The sequence below is a fragment of the Rutilus rutilus genome (assembly GCF_951802725.1).
Source record: "Rutilus rutilus genome assembly, chromosome: 21".
In the NCBI taxonomy this organism is placed as follows: domain Eukaryota; kingdom Metazoa; phylum Chordata; class Actinopteri; order Cypriniformes; family Leuciscidae; genus Rutilus; species Rutilus rutilus.
Window position 1 is genome coordinate 29,901,279 of NC_140226.1, and position 24,678 is coordinate 29,925,956.

At 37.7% G+C, this 24,678-nt stretch overlaps 1 protein-coding gene across 1 annotated transcript; it reads right to left on the reverse strand.

The window, feature by feature from the left end:
- Window positions 1–13,568: 13,568 nt before the first annotated feature.
- On the reverse strand, window positions 13,569–20,686 carry naa30 (N-alpha-acetyltransferase 30, NatC catalytic subunit). The gene is made up of 4 exons (XM_084393555.1): window positions 19,679–20,686; window positions 18,339–18,462; window positions 18,001–18,056; window positions 13,569–15,729 (listed from the first exon to the last, which is right to left on the reverse strand). Exons 1-4 carry the CDS (start codon window positions 20,447–20,449, stop codon window positions 15,592–15,594), a joined length of 1,089 nt encoding a protein of 362 aa, XP_084249681.1. The 5' UTR covers window positions 20,450–20,686; the 3' UTR covers window positions 13,569–15,591.
- Window positions 20,687–24,678: the final 3,992 nt, after the last annotated feature.

Below are 24,678 nucleotides of genomic sequence, written 5' to 3' on the forward strand. Positions count from 1 at the left end.
TATTGAAGCCCAAAAAAGCAAATCCATCCATCACAAAAGTAATCCATACGGCAGGGGGTTAATAAAGCCCTTCTGAAGCAAAGTGATGCATTTTTGTAAGAAAAATATCCATATTTATCACTTTATAAACTATAATCACTGGCTTCCAGTAAAAGCCGTACACGGGTCGATTTCCGGTGGAAGAGTGACCTCTGACCCGACGCATGACGTATTGATGAACACTGAAGATTGAGCAAAGCAAAACACCTGTCATGAATTAGAAGTCTAAAACGAGAGGTTTTTAAGAGAAATGTCGAAGGAGCTTGAGTTTGTTGCCCAGCCCTGTTTGTTCGTCTAAACTTACGATACTCCTACATCCTACGTCATGCGTCGGGTCAGAGGTCACTCTTCCGCCGGATCTCGACTCGCGTACGGCCATTACCGGAAGCCAGTGATTATCGTTTATAAAGTTATGAATATGGATATTTTTCTCACAAAAACACATCTCTTTGCTTCAGAAGGTCTTTATTAACCCCCTGCCGTATGGATTACTTTTATGATGAATGGATGCGCTTTTTTAGGCTTCAAAATCTACAGTACCATTCACTCCCATTATAAAGCTTGGAAGAGCCAGGATTTTTTTTTTTTTATATATATAACACCAATGGTGTTTGGAATAAAGATTAATAAAGTCATATATACTTAGGGTGGCTTGAGGGTGAGTAAATTACGGGATCATTTTCATTTTTGGGTGAACTAACCCTTCAAGGTTTTGGAAAGAAGACAAAAGAGAAAGTGAAGAGGAAGGCATTTTCTTAAAAAAATAACCACAACAGAAAGATTATAGCATGCTGTCCTGCTCTTTAATCGAGATGACAGTGGAGGCTTGAGCGTCTTGAGAATATTGTCCCGCTAAAACAGGGATATTTACTGACAGTATTTTTGTTTTTATTTCACCGAAGGGATATAGCATTCTCTTCCCTGCGTTTCTATGGGAAGATACGCATCCATTCCATAGAAATGGACTTTCAGACTTGGTTTCCCGCTGCACGCCGTCCCTGCACCCCTGCACCCCTCCGCTAGCCCTCCCCATGGAATGTATTCTATGAATATAGACTCTGTCAGGGCCAGTTCGGCTCACTGTACACATGAATGCATTCAGAGGTCAGATATATATGTATATGAAATATGAAGATTATTTGCATTGTACGTAGTAGTGTAATATACGTAGGAGAACAATATTATGCTTTAATGAATAAGCCTTTCTTTTCCTTTTATAATAAAACGCAAAAATAAAGATCTGCTTTGAAAACTGCCTGTCATGGTATTATTTTGGACACATGGGCATATAGTGTGATAGTCACTTTCTACAAAAAGAAATTGATTCAATATTCTAATATAAAATACATATAGGTCTGGTTTCACAGACAGGGTTTAGATTAAGCCAGGATTAGGCCTTACTTCATTTAGGGTATTTAAGTAGCTTTTATATTTAACACCACCCATAATCCTGGAGAGATCCACCAATCAGGGAAGTCGCTGTTAGAATGGACACAGAAACTTGAAGGAATCGTAATTTTAACATATATTTGAACATTTTGCAATGAATTGCAATACAAAATGACGATAAAAATTGTAATAAAAATACACAGTTCAAAAGTAAAATAAATTTTTAAAGAAATTAATACTTTTATTCAGCAAGGATGCATTAAATTGATCTGTTTTTATTAAATGCTGTTCTTTTCTGTTCATCAAAGCATAAAAAAAAAAATGGTTTCCACAAAACATTGAGCAGCACAACTGTGTTTAACGTTGATAATAATAAGAAATATTTCTTGAGCAGCAAATCAGCATTAGAATAATTTCTGCAGGATCATGTGACACTGAAGACCATGTGAGGATCATGTGAGACTTCTTTTAAAAACATTTTATCGACCCCAATTTTGAACAGTAGTGTACATTGTTTTTAGACTTATAATGAATGGTGTCAGAGTATTTTTAATCAATATCAAATAAACAATTGTAGCCGCAGTATTATGAAGCTGTGAGAGATGATTATTACAAAGGTCAGATGCGTCTGAGAATGTCTTGTGGCGCGCTGAGCAGTGATTGTAAAGTCAGGGGATTTCCACCAAACAACAGAAAGACCAAAGAACATATCAAACTATTATTAAGAGGTGTGAAATACATATGTCTCTTGGAGGCATCTTGCCTCTGCGGGAAAGGGTTGATTGTCCTTGGAAAAGGTTAAAATAAAGATTATTTGGGCATCTTACCTCTGGAAAAGGGCTGATTATCAACTGGCAGGAATCAACAAGTAGAGAGAAAGACGAGAGGAGTAAGATTTAACTGTGGGAAACAGTTGGGATGAATCTTAAAAAAAAAAAAAAAAAAAAAAAAAAAGTTGCATGGTCATTGTCAAACAGCAGATAAGAAAAATGTATAAGAATATCTCCCTGGCAAGAGACAAATTCAGATGTGGTGACTGACATCTTATTTGACTTCTGGAACTCCTGAGCTTCATTTGCAAGCAAGATAATACTTTTTTCCCCATGACAATGGTTAGTTGTGTATACCATTACTGTTTAATTCGTAAATATTGTAACTCTCATTTCTGAATCTGAGTGCAGTAAATCAAAACATCAGTTTAGCAGATGAGTGGTATCAGTAGATTTTTAGGGTTTTTGCCTACAAGAAAACTAAGAAACACAGGAGATTTGAGGTACTATGACAGCAGATTTAAACCTGCACCCCGTGAGCACAAACGATCTATAGGTTTAAGCATGTGTGAATGTGAGATTGAAAACGTCCACTGTGCCACAGCTCTGACCATGATACAGGGAAACAAACATGCTGATTGACTGAGGAATACTCATCATTACCTCATTTTTCACTGCTATAAACACACTGGGACACCTTCACAGTCCTGTGACAGCTGATCTGTGCGAATACATATAACGACCTTGCTTTCTTGGAAATGTAACGAGATGTGAGCTGAGTGGGCAGGAGGAACATCTTCAGAGCGTTGGAGAAGCCCATTAAATCAAATGAGGCAGAGAAAGGAAGAGAGGGGTAACAGGAGGGGAGGAATATAGAGAACAGAGGAAGTCTTTAAATCCACATTATGGGGCCCAGTTCGCTCACCCTGGGAGGTGCCGATAACACTCCATATGCTGACACAGTTCAACGGGAAGATTTGCAGTATTCTTCATGACCTACACTTCCATTCAAAAGTTTGGGGTCGGTAAGATATTTAAAATGACTTTTTAAAGAAGCCTCTTATGCTCACCAAGACATTGGATCAAAAAGACAAATATTATTCACATTTAAAATAATTATATATTCTTATAAAATTAAAATATTTTCTATTTTATATCATTTTAATTTGCTGATTTAATATGCTGATCCTTTTTTTTTCAGGTTTCTTTGATGAATAGAATGTTCAAAAGAACAAAAAAATGTGTTGGTATAGACATTTCGCAACACTTTGCTGTCACTTTTGATCAAATCTCATTTCTTCAAAAATGTACAAAATTCATTACACAAACAATTTATATTGAAAAATACATCTTTATAAATACTTTTGGTCATATAGTGTATGTTTAGGGAAATTTGTGTGTTCATTCACATATATTTAAGATGACATTTGACATTATTTGACATTTTAGGCTACATCATTTTTATTCAAAATCAAATGAAAACTTTTGGTGGAAATGGTACGTATAAAACCCAACAAACAGATACAAAGCTTTTTCTGAAAATGTATTTTAACCTAGATTTTTCTTTTCACCATCTTACTCGTCATAGTCATAAAGATGTGGATATATCTGAGGTCGTAGCAGGCATAAGTTATTATTTATTGAAAGAAAACCAAAAATTTACTATGAATGGGCATAACTTATACAGTATTGCTGTGTAATAATTGCAAGCCAACTAGGTCTCTAAAGTCAAGTTATACCTGCTGTAATCCGACAAACAGAAAACTGTCACTAATTCTGTCAATCATTAAGCCTGGTTCCCTGAGCGGTCGCATGCCTGAGCAATCAGTAAGACAGGCCCTCTCAACGCCGTCCAAGCATTAACACACAGTTATAAAGTAACCTGTGGGGACAGTCACCATGGAAACTTACCTCATTACGCCAAAACCGAGAAATATAAAGCGCGAGAGGGGGGCACGCACCTGCCATTTCACAACACAACTTAGCCAGAGTTTCAGTTTGTCCGCTTAAGAAGCACTGATGGGGAATACTCTTTGTTTAGGTTAAGTCAAAACTTAGCCTTCCGGATTCAACCTGGATACAACATTCAGATGGAGTGAGAAGTTAGGCCTGGATTACACCTTTGTAAGCAGCTTAGGAAATTTAGACTAATGTGGTTCCTTGAAAAACATACTTTGATATATATTTGATACATAACTTACCTTGGCTGGGAGTATAAATGGACCATGGGAAACAGCAACTCCAGGCCAAAGATTTGCCAAGTTGCACCATCTCTTGGTCAACCAATGGAGGATGAGCCTTCCCTGCTTCCAACCTCACCATGGATGATAACTGCTGTTAAAGGCACAGAGAGGCAAGAGAAAGGGATTGTGGGACAGAGGAAGACCAACCATCTTCCTCCTTTGACAGGAAGACACGAAGTGCCTCATATTGTTCGTTTAGAACCAGGTCAGTGGTGTGATAATTAGACTTTATGCTTAGCACTAATTATGAACAATATTATTCTATGAATCATGCAATGTGTTGAACAACACGATAGTTCATCTTTACTTGTTTTACCTTTAAATTTATTCAAATTTATTTATGACATTGCTAAGTGAATGTTCAGACTGATTTTTTCCCCATATTAAAATGTTTGATCTTATCCTAGTTGGCATAGGCAATAAGGCTACATTTTTAATAACAAACTAGTGTATTACTTTTACGTCAGGGCAAGACCCAACTTGGGTAAGCCATTTTGATGGGCCTGACATAGACCTTGTTTTTTATTACTTCATTCATACTTGTGTTGTTAGTTGTATTGTCACCCACAGGATCTCAAAGTGCCTGTGATAAAAGCATTATTAAGTCTCATCCACCACAGCCAGCAAAGGTCTGAATATGTTGTATAGTTACTTTACTGTATAAATACTTTGAAGTCATTCATACAGTCCTTCAATTTATGATTCTAATTTGATCCTAATTATGAACATCATTCAACTCACAGGGGTGGCAAACAATGGCCCTTGCCACAGGGGCTGATGTGAATCCTGCCAAACATGCACGCATGGCATGCAAAACGGAAGAGTCTGAGGTCTTTCACTATGTTCTTCCATCTTCTCTGAATAGTTTGAAAGAATGAATCGCTTAAAAGTTGTTTCTAAAGAGGGCAAATCTAAGGGTAGCTTCTGTCTTGTCTTTTAATGAGCATCATGTGTTTTGTTCTTGCCAGGACACGGAATGGAGAGATGGGCCTGTCCATTGCTATTCCACTCCCAGCCTGGGAGGGCACTGTGGCACAAGCAACACACTACAGGTATACAACTCTTTTCTGGGTGGACATACAGGCTGCTTCTGAAATCGCATAGCCTACTCTCTTGAGTAGGTACTTATTTTGAAAAAGTTATTACTTCACAACCACTAAAAGAGTACGTTCTGTATAGTATACGTGTGCAGTATGAATGTAATCCGGACGTACTACATTCGCCACGTTGTCATTATCATGTGACCTACCAGCGTCAGTTGAGTCCCTTCACTGCCATTCATAAATCCTCTCCAGTGGCCTCATGGGATAGTAAAGTGTCCATCTTATGCACACTTCAGAATCTCGCACCAAGTAGTAGGTTATCCGGGTACTTTTTGCCTGATGTTTGGTGTTTTAAGCCCCCAACGGCGCCTTCCAGGCAGCGAGGGGATGGGTAGGTTTAGGGTTGAGGTTAGGGTTAGCTGCCTCTAAGGAGCCATTGGGGGCTAAAAACACCATCAAGCTTTTTGCCTACTCTTTTATGAGGAATGTAAAATTGGACACACTTCTTTTGTCACATACTGTTTTTTGCCTACTATATAGTAGGGAAGTATGCAATTTCAGAAGCAGCCATGCAATGCCACTTTAAGACAAGCCTCCAAGGTTTGTTCGTTCTCCAACTCCTTGTTAATACAGAGTAACACTGAGACATTTAATGTTGCTAAAATAAAATAATGTTGCTTTTAAACATTATTTTTGGATTTATCTATTTTTAGAGTTACACTGAAAAAATATGTATTTTTATAAGAGAAGTCACGGACAATTGCGCATCAGATATGATTCAGTTTACGGCACTTCTCATTCATTTCTATGGTATCCGCAAACTGATTGACTGTCGCACAACTATGAACATGACGTAAAGGCTGTATTGTGATTGGTTATCAAGGCACACATGATCCAACTTGGCCGCTACGCTTTCTCCCATAGTAGAGCCACGGACCCTCGTATCTCCCAATAATAAAACCATCTCTGGTGGACATTTAAAAATTAAACATTTGTGAAACCAAATACATTTTCTTGAACCTTCTCAAAGTAACAGTTAAATTTGCACCATCAAGATTCATTGATGAGTTGTGTAGGATGTAATGTAAAGGATAATGTACAGTCAGTCGGTCAATATCGCAAAATAAACTTCCTGATCAGGATCCCCATGGGTCTTCCAAATATTAAAGGGGAGCTATGCAGCTTTTTTAGCTTAATTTACCTTAACTGAACAGCTTCGGAGTCATTGGAATGGTTATATGACTTTGTCCGGGTTGAATGGTGGCCGCCTCGCTTCCCCCTAGCACCTGTGAGCGGAAAAACCACCCTTGCAACTTTGGGCCGTGGGCCTCAGCGTCAGGAAGTATCATGTGATATCAGGTCTCGCGATGTAACGAATTGCTTTACGCCACTGCACACATACATTTATGTGCTAGCCTTCTGTGCATCATACATACCTCAGTGGACATGGCTCCGTGCATTCGCCAATGAGTTTTTACGACTGTGTTGTCAAATATCTATTCCAAAGCTGTAGGGGGAGCTCTATAGAGAAACCCGTGAGCAAAAAGAGAGAAAACAGTGAAGAAATTGCCAAAACTGCATAGCGCTGCTTTAAAGCCCCAGCTCCTGGATGCATTAGTGTAATTCAAGCACTGATCCTTCTCTTGCATATAGGAAAAGAATGCAAATAGACATGCAGTCAGATATATTGTTAAAGAGGGTTTTTTTGACAACTCAGGAACCGAGAGTTTGTGATGGTGTTTCAAGACTAAAAGATGTAGATAAAGAGGGAGAAGACTGACAGCTGGTGAGCATTGAGCCTTGCCCTGTGGTCCCACTAGATCTGATTACGGTGTTGTTGGAGTGGAAATTATGCTGGGGTGCAGCTGTGGTACAGTACCTTCATCTCTGGGATCCATCATCAGGGTACAGGGAATGGGAGTAGATCCCTTCTCCACACTCTGGAAATCCCAATGTCGTCAACACTGAGAGAGATCTTTACTTGCACGCCTTCAGCCAACCATTCCAATCAATTTTAATAATTGCACACTTGCATCATACAAGCAAGTACTGAGGCAAAGGATGCTCAGCTCCCCCTCTCTGGATGTAATAGGTGGTCTTGACCTAGATATGAATAGGGTTATGGTTAGGACCGGGCTCAACCTTCAAGCTTCACCCATTACATCCAGAGAGGTGGAGCTGGACATCAAGCTCCACTCATTAGCCATATCCCAATCTCTAATCCAAAGGTGGGACACTTTCTGTTGAGTCTTTAAGTGTTATGATAGTTTAGCAACTACTTACAAATACCACTCAGAATTACATTAATACATTGAGGCTATTCTTGGGTGGATCACTTAAGCATTTTTTTACCTTAGCAGGGACACATGAAAGGTGTCCTGCTGGCACAGACGATGCTCAGTCGCCAAGCAACCAAGAAGCGGCAAGCTCAGCAGAGGTGCTTTAGGGAAAGACGGGGGAAATCGAAGAGGGGGTACACCTCTTATGGTGAGTCCCTCAGTTTGAACACTTTTCCAATTATTAAATTCCCCAAATTGTCCTTTTCACTTTGACTGTGTACTTTAGCTCATTGAAGTCTTGTCTTATGTATCAGTGGAAGGAGAGGAGATGGAAAGAAGTCAGAGGGTCCGGCTTATATCCAGGTCAATGCAACAAAATGTCTTCTGGGATGAGTTTGAGGGACGGATTCTGGACGTAAGGGAACTGCTGCAGCCAAGTCCACAGCTGACAGACCCAAACGTGGGAGACATGAGTGACAAACCGCTAATGGCAAATGGAATCCGGCCAGAGGTAGAAGACCAAAAATGTGAAGGTCTGGGGAAGGAAAGTCACCATAAGGACCCGCATACTCCAAAGAGCATAACAAATCTAGACCCACAATTGATAGAAACTGTGCAAAGGTTTTGCAACACAAACATGAAGTTACCTTGACTTGAAGGGACTTGAGGAGAAACATCATGAATCTGAAAACCTGTGTAAACCTTACTCCCCTGATCTCAAGAGGCGCTCTAGCGACTGATGCTAGCGGCTGCGATCTTTAGCCTCCTCGTTAGAGAGCCCGACTCCCAAGCCGGAGACCACGGTTGAATCCCGCTCGGAGTGGGTCAGCAGGACCGGTTACACAGGGGAAGAATGGGAACTTAACAAGAAGCCTTTCTTCCAGGCAGACTCTGAAAAGCACAGTTAGTCTAAGAGGTTGCAAGCACGAGGTGAAGTGTACATGACTTTGTACTGTGGTATGCTGTCAGTTACACAGGCAACATTAACTCGTCCTCAAGTTCATAAATGACTGGGAAATGCCATTACAGTAATACAACTTCTAGTAAAACTTCTAGCAAGCAAGCAGGCCATACTTGCTTTTAATTCCTGTGGTCAAGTCAACATTGCTTTACAGATACACTATGATTCTTCCATGGTTTGCCAGATATTTTCCTGTCGATACCAATTGGAATGAACCTAATTAACTTTTTCTGCTAGTCATGACACATGTTAAAACAACTGGATATATGACATGGTAAAGACATGGAGGCAGATTTACTAACAATCTAAACTAACAAGCGCAAACCCTCCTTTGGTGTTTAAAAACTACTGTCTGGATTTACTAAAAGACATGCAGTGAAAAATAAGCAATGAAAAGACATGAACAGGGTTATTATTGCATATGCATTTGTAGGAGTTTCCCTTTCAGACAAAATTTATGGGAGGAGAGTATTTAAATGAATCATGAGAGGTGATTTATTAAGGTTTGCACTCGTCAATTTACTGGTATTTGTGCCATTATTTACCGCCCCAAAAAAGCATGTCTTAATTTGCGCTGCTCATTATGATCCGGGGGCATTTGTGTTTTCATTTGCATGTCATTAGTGATCACGCTCAGAACTTTCAACTCCCATCGGCACTTTTATGGAATTGCGCTCTCATGCTAATTCACCCTTTTTAGGAAATCTGGCCCATGCTGGTAAGCAATTATATCACACATCTTACTCACATCTCATTTTAACACATCTGCTAGTTTATTTTGTCAGATTGTATTGCATTGCATTGCATTTTTGTTCCTTTTTATTGACTTAAGTATGGGGTAAAAAATGTTTAAAGGTATTTATCTGCATGCCACAAATGCTGTACATAAACCTTAAGTTGTAAGCATTTATTCTGGAATAGTTATTTTAACAGTAGTGAGAGCGTAATGGTTTACAACCTAGGCTGCTAACACAAAAGCTGCAAGGTCATTCCCAAGCACCATCCATCCATCCATCGACTTCACATTATTTGTGTTAAGTAGGGTTGCGGTGAGCTTATCCCAGCTTCTCTGGCTGCAGACAGGGACACACCCACACACAAATGGCCAGTCCATCGCAGTACTGTCTAACACACATTCACACACACCTACTGGCAATTTACGGCCTCCAATTCATCTTCTTGCATGTCTTTGGATTCTGGGGGAAAGTGGGGAAAAAACACATGGCAACATGGGGAGAACATGCAAACTCCACGCAGAAAGTCCTCCCTCCGTCTTTAACTGGGAACTTTGGTGCGAGATGACTGTGTAATCTATAGTCTACAATCCCAATCACCAGAAACCCAGAAATTGAAGTCATCATCCTCCTTTATTGTGCCCCCAACAACATAAGCGCCTGGTTTCACAGACGAGGTTTAGATTAAGCCAGGATTAGGCCTTTGTTCAATTAGGACATTTAAGTAGCTTTTATAAACGTGCATGAGAAAAACATGACTGGTGTAAATCTTGAGACAAAACAATGGCACTGACCTATTTTAAGATATATCAGCAAGTTGCTTTCAGTTAAAACAGCTCAAACATCCATTTTAGAGACTAGACTTTAGCCTTGTCTGTGAAACTGAAGGTCTTCCAATGATATGTAATATTTCTATAAATATTTTTTTTAATCCTGCAGGCAGCTAGCCAGTTTGGCACTTTGTTTTACAGTATGTGCACTTATACTTACCTAAGAAAGTACTGTCTGGGTAATATAAGGTAACTACATGGTTTAAGATTAGGTTTAGTTCTAGTTATTATCCAGTTATTACAATTACTATTAGTACATAGGATGTACATGGCTGTAATAAAGTGCTATCCTAATTTGAAGACTTGCACTTTTTAAGCAAAACCCTTCAGAAAAATTAAGGATCAAGTGTAACCAAGCAACTTGTGAAAAATGTGTAGACCTGAAATTAAAACTGGCATAAATTGTTACACGTGGTATTATGATTATGCAAAACTAGAAAGACATAATATGCAAATCATGCCGTTTTCCTGCAGAACATGTCTGTATATGTAGTCTGAGGAATAAAATAAAAATCTGGTCATGTGAATCAGTCTTGTGCAATTATGTTAAACAACACACTGTAGTGGTTTTGAGTACAGCTGCCTCCTCTTGACAACAAAAAATGAATTTTAACAGATTTAAATCAGTGTACTCACACACACAAATTAACAGCAATGAATAATCAAGTACCTCTGCCGCTGTAAATAGCTTAATGAACTACTGCATCTAAATACAGCTGATGTTGAACTCAGCGGCCCTTTTGCTGTGATGGCCTTTTTATACTGAAGCAAGCTAGGTTTAAAGGTCAAGTTTGTAATTGCTGCACCACTATCAGCATCAAACAGAATCTGAAAAATTACTGACGATGCAAACAACTTCCAAACAACTCTCCGGCTGCCATTATTCAGTAAAAGATGTAGTTTCGCCCTAAAATAATAATTATTATAACACCAATAATATTTTAATCTGCTCACACAGATTGTAGTTCTGTTTGGTGTCACCTAATAGTGGCACATAAATTGCTTAAAGGGTTAGTTCACCCAAAAATGAAAATTCTGTCAGTAATTACTCACCCTCATGTTGTTCCAACCATGTAAGTCTTTCGTTCATCTTCGGAACACAAATTAAGATATTTTTGATGAAATCTGACAGAATTTTGACTCCTCCATAGGCTTCCAGTGTGACCGAAACTCACCGGCCCAGAATAGTTATTAAAACATCGTTAAAATAGTCCAAGTAACTACAGTGGCACTACATTAAGTTTATCAAGCGATGAGAATACTTTTTGTGCACAAAAACAAACAAAAATAACGACTTTATTCCACTTTTCATTTCCTTCTCTCTGGGCCTCGTAGTGTTTTTGCGCTGCGCGTCTGTGTTGCACGTCATCACGCAACACACACATGACCGGCGTCGACCAATAGTGAGCCTACGTGGTGACGTGCAACACAGACGCGCTGCGCAAAAACACTACGCGAACCAACTAGAGGTCCAGAGAGAAGGAAATGAATAGTGGAATAAAGTCGTTATTTTTGTTTGTTTTTGCGCACAAAAAGTATTCTCGTCGCTTGATATACTTAAGATTGAGCCACTGGAGTCACTTGGACTATATTAACGATCTCTTTAATAACTTTTCTGGGCCAGCAAGTTTCGGTCACACTGGAAGCCTATGGAGGAGTGAAACATGGCTCAGATTTCATCAAAAATAGCTTAATTTGTGTTCCGAAGATGAACGAAGGTCTTACGCGGTTGGAACAACATGAGGGTGAGTAATTACTGACAGAATTTTAATTTTGGGGTGAACTAACCCTTTAAGTAACCTTTAATTGACTTAATTATTCAAAAAAAAAAAATAATAATCAATAAACCACAACATTAAAATAGAATTTAAATAATTTGACATTACAAAGTTTGATTTGCAAGCTCTCCTTTCAGAAAAAAACAAACTACTACATTTGCTTAAAAATCAAATAATTTATTTATAATTTTTAAACCAGGTCTGTTGTCCACTTGAAAACAAAGAAACTTTTGCAAGACATTTTTGTCAGGGGTGAAAGTGGGAGAAACAAGGGTGGAGAAAATGTTCATCAACATGCAAACGGTCGCTCTTCCCCCCAGCAAAATGGATCCATGTTTGAGGTGCAGATCTCGCTCGTCCAAATCATCCGCTGAAAGTACAAGAGTTACACTAACTACAACATAAACTCCACCGTTTACAAGGGTGATATTTAGCCACAAGTGCAGATTCAAAATTAGTCCCATCAATGAATGATTCCCCAAAACAGAAGCCAGTCAGATTAGTGTCCACATCATCTAAATATGTGATCTTTACCCAGCTAGAACCTGCCAGCTGTTCGGTCTAAAGCTGATGGACAAGCTTACAGTGACAAACCACAAAAGTCAGATATTGGCAGTGCAAAAAACATCATCGTGCCAACCACCAGCATTTCTCCAATACGAAAATATGGGCAGCATAGAATGGCGAAGTTGGCATCTTGTGAAAAGCATTGGATAGTTCATCAAAACAGAAAATTGTCTTTGTTAAACTCACCCTCATGTCATTCCAAACTTGTATACGACTCATTTTGAAAAATGCTTCAACCATTTGTGACTATACAATATAAATCTAATGTTCTTTTGACCCCAAGTGGCATTGTAGGGGAAAAAAACAGATTTATCAAAATGTCTTCTACAGAAAACGACGTAATCTTGGAAAGACATGAGGGTGAATAAATGATGTTGAATGTGACCAATCCCTGTATTTCAAGCTAAATTTACATCTGCCATCTAAAAACTTAGATGGTCTGTTTGGATGAAAGCTACTCAAAGGCTCTCAAATTTCCATTTCAACATTGACTGTCCACCTAAATCAAAAGGAATCAAAGACAAGTTGGCTGTTAAGAACCACTGGGTCCTTGAAAGGAGCCTGTGACTAATGAAAGGAGAATTGAATAGAAACCAAACACCTGAGCCAGGGAATTGATGGGACCGTTACATTTCTGGGAGATGTACTACAATTTGGGCTTTATAAAAAAAAAAAAAAATGCAATAAAACAGAAAAACAACCAAAAGATGCATAAATTCCTCTTCCCATAATTCCATCAGCAACATCAGTGTATTTAAGCGCAAATTTATAAAGCAACCCATCCATCTTCTCGACAATTGAGAGCAGCAGCTCTATGGGGATCTTTTGTGTTGACAATCAAAAACAACAAATCAAACTTCCATATGTACATTTAGCAAATCAAAGAAACTGTTTCCCACTCCAAACTTGAAAAAACAAAGTTTTTTTTTTTTTTTCAAGAACAACTCATGAGCCAGCAGCAAAGCAAAATGGGGGGTCTATTGGCAATGACATAGAAACACTTACATACAACGTGATGGTACAACCTGCCACAGCACACTACTGTTAAACACAAACCGATAAAAACAAGAACCTCTGGAAATTTCCTCCATTCAATTTTAAAAACACCTCTAAACATTGTCATCTTGCATATAATCAATCTGTATTATATGGAAGCTTGATTTCGCCATGGAATAAAAAAAAAAAAAAAAAAAAAAAAAAAAAGATAATTGCGACTTTTTATCTCACAATGACGACTTTTTTTCTCTCGCAAAAAAAAAAAAAAAAAAATCTCAGATATGGGGGATAGAAAAAATCTAACTTTAAAACTCACAATAGAGAGAAATAAAGAAATTACTTTTCTCACAAATGCGACTTTATACATTATAATTCGTAATTTTGACATTATAACTCGCAATTGTGAGAAATAAATTACTTTCTAACAATTGCAAGTTTAAATCTCGTGATTCTGTCTTTTTTCAGAATTGTAAGATATAAACTCGCAATAATTGCGAGTTATAAAGTCCAATTTTGAGGAAAAAAAAAGACCGACAAGCCTGACTGAAAGTCGCAATTGCGTGTAATAGTCAGAATTGCGAGATTCTGAGAGAAGAAAAAAAAAGTGTCACAATTGGAAGTTTAAATCTTGCAACTGGGACTATTACACGCAATTGCAACTTTACAGCAGGCAATTCTGAGGAAAAAAAAAAATTTAAGATGTAAACTCGAAATTTCGTAATTGTGAGATAAAGTGGCAATTATCTTTTCTATTTTTGATTCCAAGGCGGAAACCAGCATCCATAGTTTCATGACTTTAAAGCAACTATTTGCATGAGTCCAATGGAGAAACTGAGCTGGTGAGATCTGTAGTCTGTCCTTTACTGGTCCACTAAAGCAGTGGCGGACAAGGGAAATAAACAGAGCACAAATTCCCTATCTAATCAGTGCAAAAATGAGAAGTGCGTCTGCTTGAGGTTCATTTCTCTAGTTCAGCATATCCGAATATCCAAACATTGTATCAGATATGGAAAGGGAGTATCTATGATGAAGTCTGTGGTAAAAAGTACTGAAAAAAAACAAAAACAAAAAACAGGGAATACTCTCCTTTTAGGCCATTTAGTAATTGATTTTCATTCATTTTAATTTAGTTGTACAAAACACTTATGTCAGAATCACAAGCCACATAAACCAATATGGCAAAACGTGAGCTAATAAGACCAACTTAAAAGAGCAGAGATGCCGTCTGCACGGTTTCGCAGCACTCAGGTTAAAGTGTTTCTGTATCTGTGTATGTTAGTTTGTCGAAGATCAAACTTCTAAAGCAGACAAGGCTCTGCTCAGTGTTTTCCAAAACATAAAATATACACATAAAATAAACCACAGACCCCCGTACGCACAAAAACAACGCAAAGTAGCAGGCACAATCGCAACCTGCAATGCTCCCGTGCACCCTCTTTTAGAAAAACAAAATTGTAAAACAAAAATTGATTTGAGTAGTTTCGTTGAGTCGGTTTAAACACATTTCCATCCTTCGCATTGTGATTGTTCATAAAAAAACAACAACGAAAAAAAAAAAAAAAACTAAGTGTAGCGCACTGTTTGCTTTCGGCACGATTCATTTCTCCAATGCCGTCGACACATTCCGCCCATCCGCCTCCACTGCCTGACGCAAATACACGGAGGTCTTAAGCCAGGCTATTGACACCTGAACAACACGTGTTTCTCTTTTCGGTGTCAATGTCATATTAGTACCCGACTTTCTTTTCTGCAATGACCTCTCTTTTGTTTACACAAAAAGTTCTTAAAACACTTTATTATGATTGGTTGAAATTTCCCTCAGAGTTTCCCCTTTGTGGCTCAGCAGAGGTCGAGTGTCTTTCTATTGATGGGAAGTCAGGTGATCTGAGCCAAAGGACTGGGGGCGGAGGAAGAGGAGGCCAAAAGGGATGGAGAAAGAGTTGAGGGACCCCGTAGTTTGATTTAGCGAAGCCAGAGTTTAAGCCGAAGTGCGTCCACTCCGTTTAAATAATATCTAAACAGCCGCTTGTCCCTGACAAAGCCCAGGTTCTCATAGAGTTTCAGGGCTGATTTGTTGGTGATTTCCGTCTCTAGCACCACCTGAGGATGAGAATAAAGCATATAGAGATAATGGGCATAGCATAGGTTTTCAAATACATTCTTACATGTAAAACACAAGTGAGGGGAAAATAGAAGTTGAGGCATATTTGGAATGGCGTAGCACCACATACTCATTCACTCCTGGTCACTTCATGCGTTTTTACTGATCGGATAGCAGATTTGTAATTTACACTTGGACACATAAATGGGTCTTAGCAAAACTATACTGTGCCAGAGCGCCCACCACACACCAGCTTATTGGTGGAGAGGAGACAGTATAAATGAAGACAATCAGTATGGGGATGATTAGGAGGCCATGATGGACAGAGGCCAATAGTTAAACCCCTACTCTTTTTCCGAAGGACATCCTGGGATTTTTAGCTATCCGATCAGAGAAAACACATGAAGAGACCAGGTGTAAACAGTCCCTTAATTGGAACATTATTTTACTTTTTTACATTATGGATATATATTAAACTGATCAAAAGTGACAGTAAAGACATTTATAATGTTACAAAAGATTTATATTTTAAATAAATGCTGTTCTTTTGAACTTTCCTTTTGATTCTTTCATGTGCAAAATCCTGGGAAACAGTGTTTCCACAATTATATTAAGCAGCACAACTATTTTTAACATTGATAATAATAAGAAATGTTTCTTGTTTCTTTTACGGTTTTTGTAGACAAATAAACGCAGTAGTGGCGATCATAAGAGACGTCTTTCAAAAACATAAAAAATCTCGCCGACCTCAAACTTTTGAACGGAAATACGGTGTATTTGATTTAAAAAAAAAAAAAAAAAGTAAAAAACATAACTTTTTGTTATTTTAATTAGAAATTTGGTGGTATAATGCCCCTTTTCACAAGATGTAAAATGAGTCTGTGATGTCCCCAGAGTGTGTATGTGAAGTTTTAGCTCAAAATACCGCACAGATATTTTTATATAGCATGTTAAAGTTGTCACTTTTTGAGGGTGAGCAAAAATGCGCCGTTTTTGTGTGTGTGTCCCTTTAAATGCAAATGAGCTGCTGCTCCCGGCACAGGGGGCGGAGCTTCAACAGTTTGGACTCACACAGACATGCACTGAAAATTTCAAAAACTTTTAGCCTTTTATGTTCAAACCGGAGTCAGACAAAGATGGAGAGACTCAAGAAGAAGTGACAACATGTAGAGCAACAGGACGTTTCTGAATGGTTAGTTGATGAATTTATGTAGCTTGTGTGTAGTTATCTTCTAGTCATTGATTAGCATATTCTGTCTTGATAATCTATAAATCGTGTTCTGGGGGCGGGTTTATGTATTATGTATTTTAGGGTTCATGATGTCACTAACCCGGGAGGAAGCTCGTGTAGTCCCAACCAGCCATTTGTTGTAGTCCTTAAAAAATGATTTCTTTAAAAGCAAATATCTCCCTTTGTTTTGAACTTTGAGCGTTGTAACTTTGCAGATGTTGTTTATGCTCAAACAGCAACATTACACACTAACTAAAGTTAGAAAAGTGAAATCATAATCAACCACCCCTTTAATTTATTCCTGTGATCAAAGCTGAATTTTCATTCAATTTTCACATCATTACTCCAGTCTTCAGTGTCACATGATCCTTCAGAAATCATTAAAATATGATGATTTGCTGCTCAAGGAACATTTCTTATAATTATAATTATCAATGTTGAAAATTGCTAGAAAGTATTTGAACTTTTGAATGGCACTGTAAATGTATATTGCAAAATGTATATATATGAATGCAACCTGGCGGCTTAGCCTTGGATAATGTATCTCACAATGTAATATTACTGATCTTCTATTTAAGAAAATAAATAATATAAAAACGGACAGTGATGAGTATTATGGCATGATATTTCCTCGCTTCTAGCTTTTAACTGAAAACACTATGTAACATTTTTACACAAAAATGAAATGCTAATTTGTATTTTAAATACTCAGCACAATCACATTTAGCATATATCATGACAAATAGCTTTAGTTTCTGAGATCCAACATCAGTACACGTGACAAAATGTAGCATAAGGCAGTTTAAAACATGCGTTACTATATAATTCACTATTTAAAAAAAAATCTATATATATTATACTCATTTTAAAGGTTATTCCAAGAAAAATATTTTTAATGTCAATAGCATTATTAACACAAGACTCGGAAGAAAAGCAACCTCGTCTGGGAGAATCCATGCTTCTCTACTGTGTAGTATGTAGTAGTATTCCATTCCAAATATATCCCTAGCGTGAAATATTTACAAGATTAATCTCTTACCTCATCACAATCCCCCTCCACCATAGCATAAATGGCCTTTTTCACAAGGTTAGTGCCTAACAAACAAGTACAGCTTTTAATCATTTATAATACATTTCCAGTATTATATATACCAACTGAATATGGTAAATAATACAGTATTGAATGGAGAATACACATGGAACGATCGAGCTCCTTCGACACAGAAAGGCAAACCATTGATTTATAGCAGCAGGTCAAAGCATTCAGAGACACTAAATGTATCCATGAGCTGACACTGAAGCAGACGCGTGTCCTATAAAAAGATCCCTTCTGTTGCCATTCTGAGGTGAGGGCAACCATGCTAGCATAGCTCTTACCGATGCCTTTCCTGCGGAATTTGGAGTCCACGGCGAGCATGGCGATGTATCCTCGACGGAACATCTTCTTATGCATGTCTAGCTTACACACGATGGCACCAACACAGTCCTTCTCAACCATCGCCTGTGACACATCAAAGAAAGAGTCATCAAGATATGGTGAACTGTGCAAAACAATGACAAATCTCTCTAATAATAGGCTCAAGATGATAATTACACCACCCTCAATCCGTTCAAAAGGATAGAAATGCACTTCGACACCTTGGAACGTACCATTATGGTACTTTTTAATAAAACCACAGGTAAAACCATGATATGGACTGCTCCACATTACCATGGTTAGATCCTGTTTTTTTGCTGTGAAACTACAATACTCACCATCTGTTTACTAAAAATCACCCTTACATAAAGACTGCGGAGTGATGGTACGTCCCATTGTACTGAATGATTAATTACCCTACCCTAGTACTACAATACTATGGTATTAGTGTGTCAAAAGTGCATGGTATTACCACAGAAAATGTGTACCATGACACTTTTTGATACTCGTCTGTTACGCAAGCATACATCCTTACTCACTAACAGATTATATACATGTTAAACATCATTCTTGCAAAAGATACAATAAATAATATTTAGTGTTGCAACAGTAAATAGTCATATGGTTACATCTGGAACACTTAGGAAATATGACATTTAAAAAAGGACAAACATTTGAAAATACATAACGAATAGATTGTGGTTTGGCCATGTCATGTTTTTTAGATAAACCATGGTAATATATGGTGGCATGGCCATACTTTTTAATGTAAATTGGCATATAATTTAAATACCACGATATATGAGAAAGCTAATCAATCAGTAACATTTTATACATCACTGTAGCATGATATTACCATCACTGTACCATGGACATGTTACATTTGATTATGTCAGAGATGATGTTGGGTGCTCTGATATTGATTTATTTATTTGTTGGTACTCATCTCTGTCAGTAGAAAATCACGATAAATTTTCAGAAGGGTCAGAATGTGATTTAAATTGGGCATGTACTAAATCCTTCAAGAAATATGACAAGTATTTAAAATACACGAATCTCATTAAAAAATATTATAATGTTTTCTTGGACATGTAGGCTACTATAGCAATGCCATGTTTATGTTGAACAGTGATATCATGCTATTCTTTGATTTACATTGGAATATCATTTAAATAGCAAGACATGCGAAAATTCTAATCAGAACCATTTTATCCGTGTTACACATTTTGTTATGATGTTGAATGCTTTGATATTGATTTCTCCAACACCCTCAAGAATAACTGAATGACACGATACATACCAGAAAACAGAGCTGAGGCCAGTTGTGAATAAAGTACCTATAGGTATATATAGAGTAGGGCTCAGATAAGTCTTTAGTTATGAGTCGGATTATATCGGGCATCTGGAGCTCAGACTCGTATCTCACGTATCGGATGGACTCGTCGTGCTCCTCCAGCGCTAGTCTCGACATCGCCGCCACCGGAGCGCTGTCAGCCGGCGCCTGCTCTACTCGAGCCCGCTGCGGGCCCGGGCCTGACTCTGCCCCGTCCATCCGAGCCGGACCCACCGAACCAGTCCTGCTACTTACATCATTCTCCAATCGACAAGAGCTGCTCTCCGTTATCGCCATACTATCATTGCAGTTTATCCCGTTGTTCGGTGGCGATTGGCTCTGCGTTAGATCACTACATCGTTTATTTCTCGTTAAATTGTTGTTTTCCGTGTGATCGCCCTGTGTTTCAGCGACTCCGTCCAAGTGATGATCAGAAGCGGCGTTTTGATTGTCGGACGGCCGGTGTTGCTGGACGTGGTTCTGGAGGTGAGTGTGGTTGCACTGGACCCCGTTCAGCTGGGCTGTGTGGTACTGGGAGGCTGATGCATTGGGATGCACGTTGTTCTGGTTGGATTTGACTATCGCCTTATGGTCGCTGGCGTGCTGGTGTCCCTGTCCGGGGCTGATGATGTCCCGTCCCTCATCGTTGCCCAGGAAGGTGCAGCCGTCCACGGGCAGTGCTGTGATCTCGCTCGGGGATGAAGGCAGTGCGTTAGGCCCTGGCGGCACTTCAGCCATTCCACTGCATACAGTTATTATGATGACAGAAAAACGGGGTCGGAATCAGCCTCTCACAGCGAACGACGACAAAGACAGGCGTCCGTCCGGCTGCCGGAACCTGATAAATGTAGGAATAATGTCAAGTTCGCGGACTATCTCGTGTCTGTTCCTGCCATTACTCAATTCACTCCACACTTGCTTATTATGTGCCGTAAAGCAGAGCGGATGATTTACGACACTATGTCGGCGCGTTGCAGTAAAGGATGCTGGGTAATGGAGTTTTTAACCAATTGATATATAAAAAAATAAATAAAAAAAACAGTTCGCACACATTTAAGGTGTGTGTGTATGTATATATTTTATTAATAAATTAATAACACATTTGAGAAATATTCGTATGATACATTAGTCTTCTAAAAACCAAACCAGTGTTATTTTAGTATTATTTATATAATATTATAGGCTAGTATTTATTAATATTTAGATTTTGCTATTTGATATATTTTCATTGATAGTTTTATATCAATTTACGAAAACAATCTATTTTGATTTTAGTCAATAACACTCATGGGCGCTGCCATGTTGACTTCACACGACCAGTCCTTATAAATTTGTTAGCAAGGTAGGTTTAAAAACAGTGGCTTTAACATTCCGAACGTTTGATGAATGAATGTGTGTTATTTATGTTCTTGAACAAAACATGTAATTCTCACCACAGACTTTAATTCACTTCAAAACCGCTATAAAATTGCAGAGGAAACCCGCCATCACGAATTAGCCGTCTTGGTTACAAACTGTCGTGATGACTGGGATGTATTTCCCCCCTCCCCCTAAAAACATTATTTTGGATGTCCTAAACCTATTTTCCAAGAAGGGCCACTAGATGGACCTATATATACATCCAATTTTGTGTGACTTTGCTCCAGAGCATATCATTGTTGCAGGTTGTGTGTGTTTTGAGCGTGACTTCATTATGTCCAGTGCTACAGAAAGTATTGCCTGAGTGAAATAATACTCTCTAATGACATGCTGAAACATTCGGCTGACCAATTCAACTTTAATGAGAAAAAACAATCCTAAAGGATTTAATGGGATTTTTACTTGTACATTATTTTAAGATACTATTACAGTTTTTATTAATATTCTGAATATTTTATAAATGTAAATTTTCCATTTCCAGTTTAATTAGATTTTTTGCAATAATTAGTCATTATTATTATTAGTATTTAAAATATGTTTATTTTAGTTTTTGTTACATCAAGACTTGGTAACTGACTGAAATCAAATGTTTGTTTTGTTTTTTTTTTACGTTTTTTTTATGGTTTTAGTCTTTGTTATCTATAATAACCCTGATTCTAACTTGAGGGGGACAAAATCTACTAGAAACACATTCTCAATATCTCAACTTTTTTTTTTATAACCAATATCGAAATGTCCATAGAACATCATAATGAATTTAAAGGAAATAATTCAGGATCCTAAAACTATTATAGCTCCTGTGGCATTTTCAACTGTCCAGTATAAATACAATAAAAACTACATAATATGCAATATGAAGCTAATTTTGGTCCCACTTTACATTAAGTGTCTTATACTATAACATTTAAAACATGCATGTTTTTACATTTATACTTATATATAAAAAAAAAAAGTACTTGCATGTAATTACACAGCTGACTGGACTCCTACTCCTTAAACCTACACACACCACTAAACCTGTTCTTAACTTTACCCGTATCCTACTGCAATAGCAGCAAGTGTTTTACAATACAACATAGACACAATAAGTAGGCTGCATTGTTCCAAACAATTTTCAGTTACACTTTATTTTACAGTGTCCTATGTAGTTACTGTTGTAATAACTATAAATGACTGTATGCATAAATAATTACATGCAACTAACTCTAAACCAAACTCTAATCTAACCCTGACCCTATAGTAATTACATGTAGTTAATTATTATTACACAGTACTTAAATGTATAATTACACACTAACACAAACACCTTAAAATAAAGTGTAACCCAATTTTCTTTCGATGTACATAGTAGTTAAAGACAGCTAATATAAAGTATGACCCACATTTTAATACAAAAATCGATCTCAGGTATTCAGATTCAGATTCATTTTATTTAAACAGGGACAATGCACAAAATAACATTAACCTTGTATCAAAACAAGGAGAGATGCATTGTGCCAGGTTCTAGCACAAGTGCTATTTTCCGCCCGTAGTCCCTTCACAGAACAATAAGACAATAAAACAAAATTTCATAAAAGTAAAATAAAAAACATTAAAATATACAATTTTACAACTACAGTCACACTTAATTTTCAATTAAAACTATCATATGCTCAATTGTTCCCCCTTCCTTAAACCAAAACACACACACACACACACACACACACACACTTCATAAATGTGTACAATTTTGTTGTGACAGTAACCATGCCTTTCAAACTCGAAAAGGTTAGAGGATTTGTACATGTAATAAGGTGTGTAGGGAGAGTATTCCACTGAGTTATGGCCACAAAAGAAAAAGTTGATTTGCCAAAACAAGTTTTGCAATTGGGAATATTGCACTCTCCTCTAGTGGCTGACCGAGTAGCTCTTTTTTTTCTGAGTTGAGCGTAATACATTTTTTTAAAGGAGGAGCGACAGCATTATACATGATTTTAAAAAGTAAGCAAACATTTGAATGCTTTATCAAATTTCCAAAATTTAAAATATTGTACTTAGTAATTATTTTGCAGTGGTGATATTGACGCGTTTTTTTATCATGGATCTTAAGTGCTGTTTTATATAATGATTCAAGTGGTCTTAAGACTGTCTTACCCGCTTGGGACCAACTTGTCATGCAATACAAAAAATGTGGAACAATCATTGCACTTAAGTAAGTATTTGATGCCTCAATGGTAAGAGAGTTTCTTATATATTCTGTAATTTATAAGATTAAATTTTAGTGTACTACTCAATCTTTTAACATGTTTTTTAAAACTAAGAGTTGGGTCCAGGGTAACACCCAAATATTTGAATTCATCCACATTTTTAATTGCATGCCCATTTACTAAAACCTCAGGACATTCCTTCAGTTTACATCTATTTTTAAAAATAGTATATCATCGATATATCTCAGGATGGAAGCTTGAACACATTCCTTTAGAATTAAGACTGGCTAGAAAACGTATGATCGGGAATGGCTCCGGTCAGGCTAAGAGGAAGTGTGAAACTCTCCGAGAAGCTCTTTGAATACAGACAGACGATTAAAGAAATGAAGAGGACCTTATTGGGGACTATGGCCTCGGCCATAAGATTGATCACGCTCAGTGTTCCCGAGGAGGAAATCCTTGTGAGAATGCAGTCTTGCCTTGTTCTTGCAGAGAAACAGCAAGGCAATCAGTCGACGTGGCAGACGATTAATCTCTCAGACAATGGTTTGCTTCAGTGGAGAGCTCTTATGTGGCTCCAGCTGAACCATCATCATCTTGCTGTCTTCTCCATGGGAATTCTCCGAATGCTACTCAGCTGCTAAACATACAGAAGTGACTGCTTGCTGCTCATATAAGGTGACACAGAATTGATGCTTTTATTTAGTTTCAACATTTAGCCAAACTAGGATAGGCGGCATAATTGATTTTCTATTGCAACAGTTAAAGACGTAAAGGGTCCTTTAGTTGCGAGTTGGATGACTGGTATTTCTAAGTCTCCATTAACTGTTTTTGTTGGGCAGGAGAGAGACGGAGACAAGCTTAAGTGGGACCTCTATGGGTCACTTTGGAAACTAATTAAGAACCTCTTTGGATACCAGACTGGTATTTCTCTTTAACAATTGCCTTCTCTCCTTCTCTGCCATCAGAATACACTCTTTTCAGCCTCATCAAACAAACACAGGGCCAAAGTCCTCTTGTGAATGAGCTCAAGGAGCCTCTATATAAACCAGCTGAACAGCTAATAGGGAAAACCGAAGCCTGAACAGCAGTAAACACTTAGGGATCAGTCTGAAGCTAAATGAAAGGACTGTTAATTGAATTTTAGTTCTTCATTACTTCTTATTAGTAAAGAAGAAAGAGCATTTAACTAAAAATAGCTTTTTCTTTATATATAAAAAATATAGTTAATAACTAATTATTTTGATATAACAGAAAAAAAATAAAGAATATTATATTATAAATATTTATCAGGATCTCTCTGAGCAATCATTCATTATACATCTGCCCATATTCAGCTAAATAAAGGAGACATACGCACAC

Excerpts from the sequence above, each read along its gene's own strand:
- naa30 (XM_084393555.1), bottom strand. The coding sequence starts at position 20,449 with ATGGCTGAAGTGCCGCCAGGGCCTAACGCACTGCCTTCATCCCCGAGC. Across the intron at positions 18,463-19,678 it reads GGCCTCAGCTCTGTTTTCTG|GCGATGGTTGAGAAGGACTG; the intron begins GTATGTATCGTG and ends GATGTGTCACAG. Across the intron at positions 18,057-18,338 it reads ATTCCGCAGGAAAGGCATCG|GCACTAACCTTGTGAAAAAG; the intron begins GTAAGAGCTATG and ends CTTGTTTGTTAG.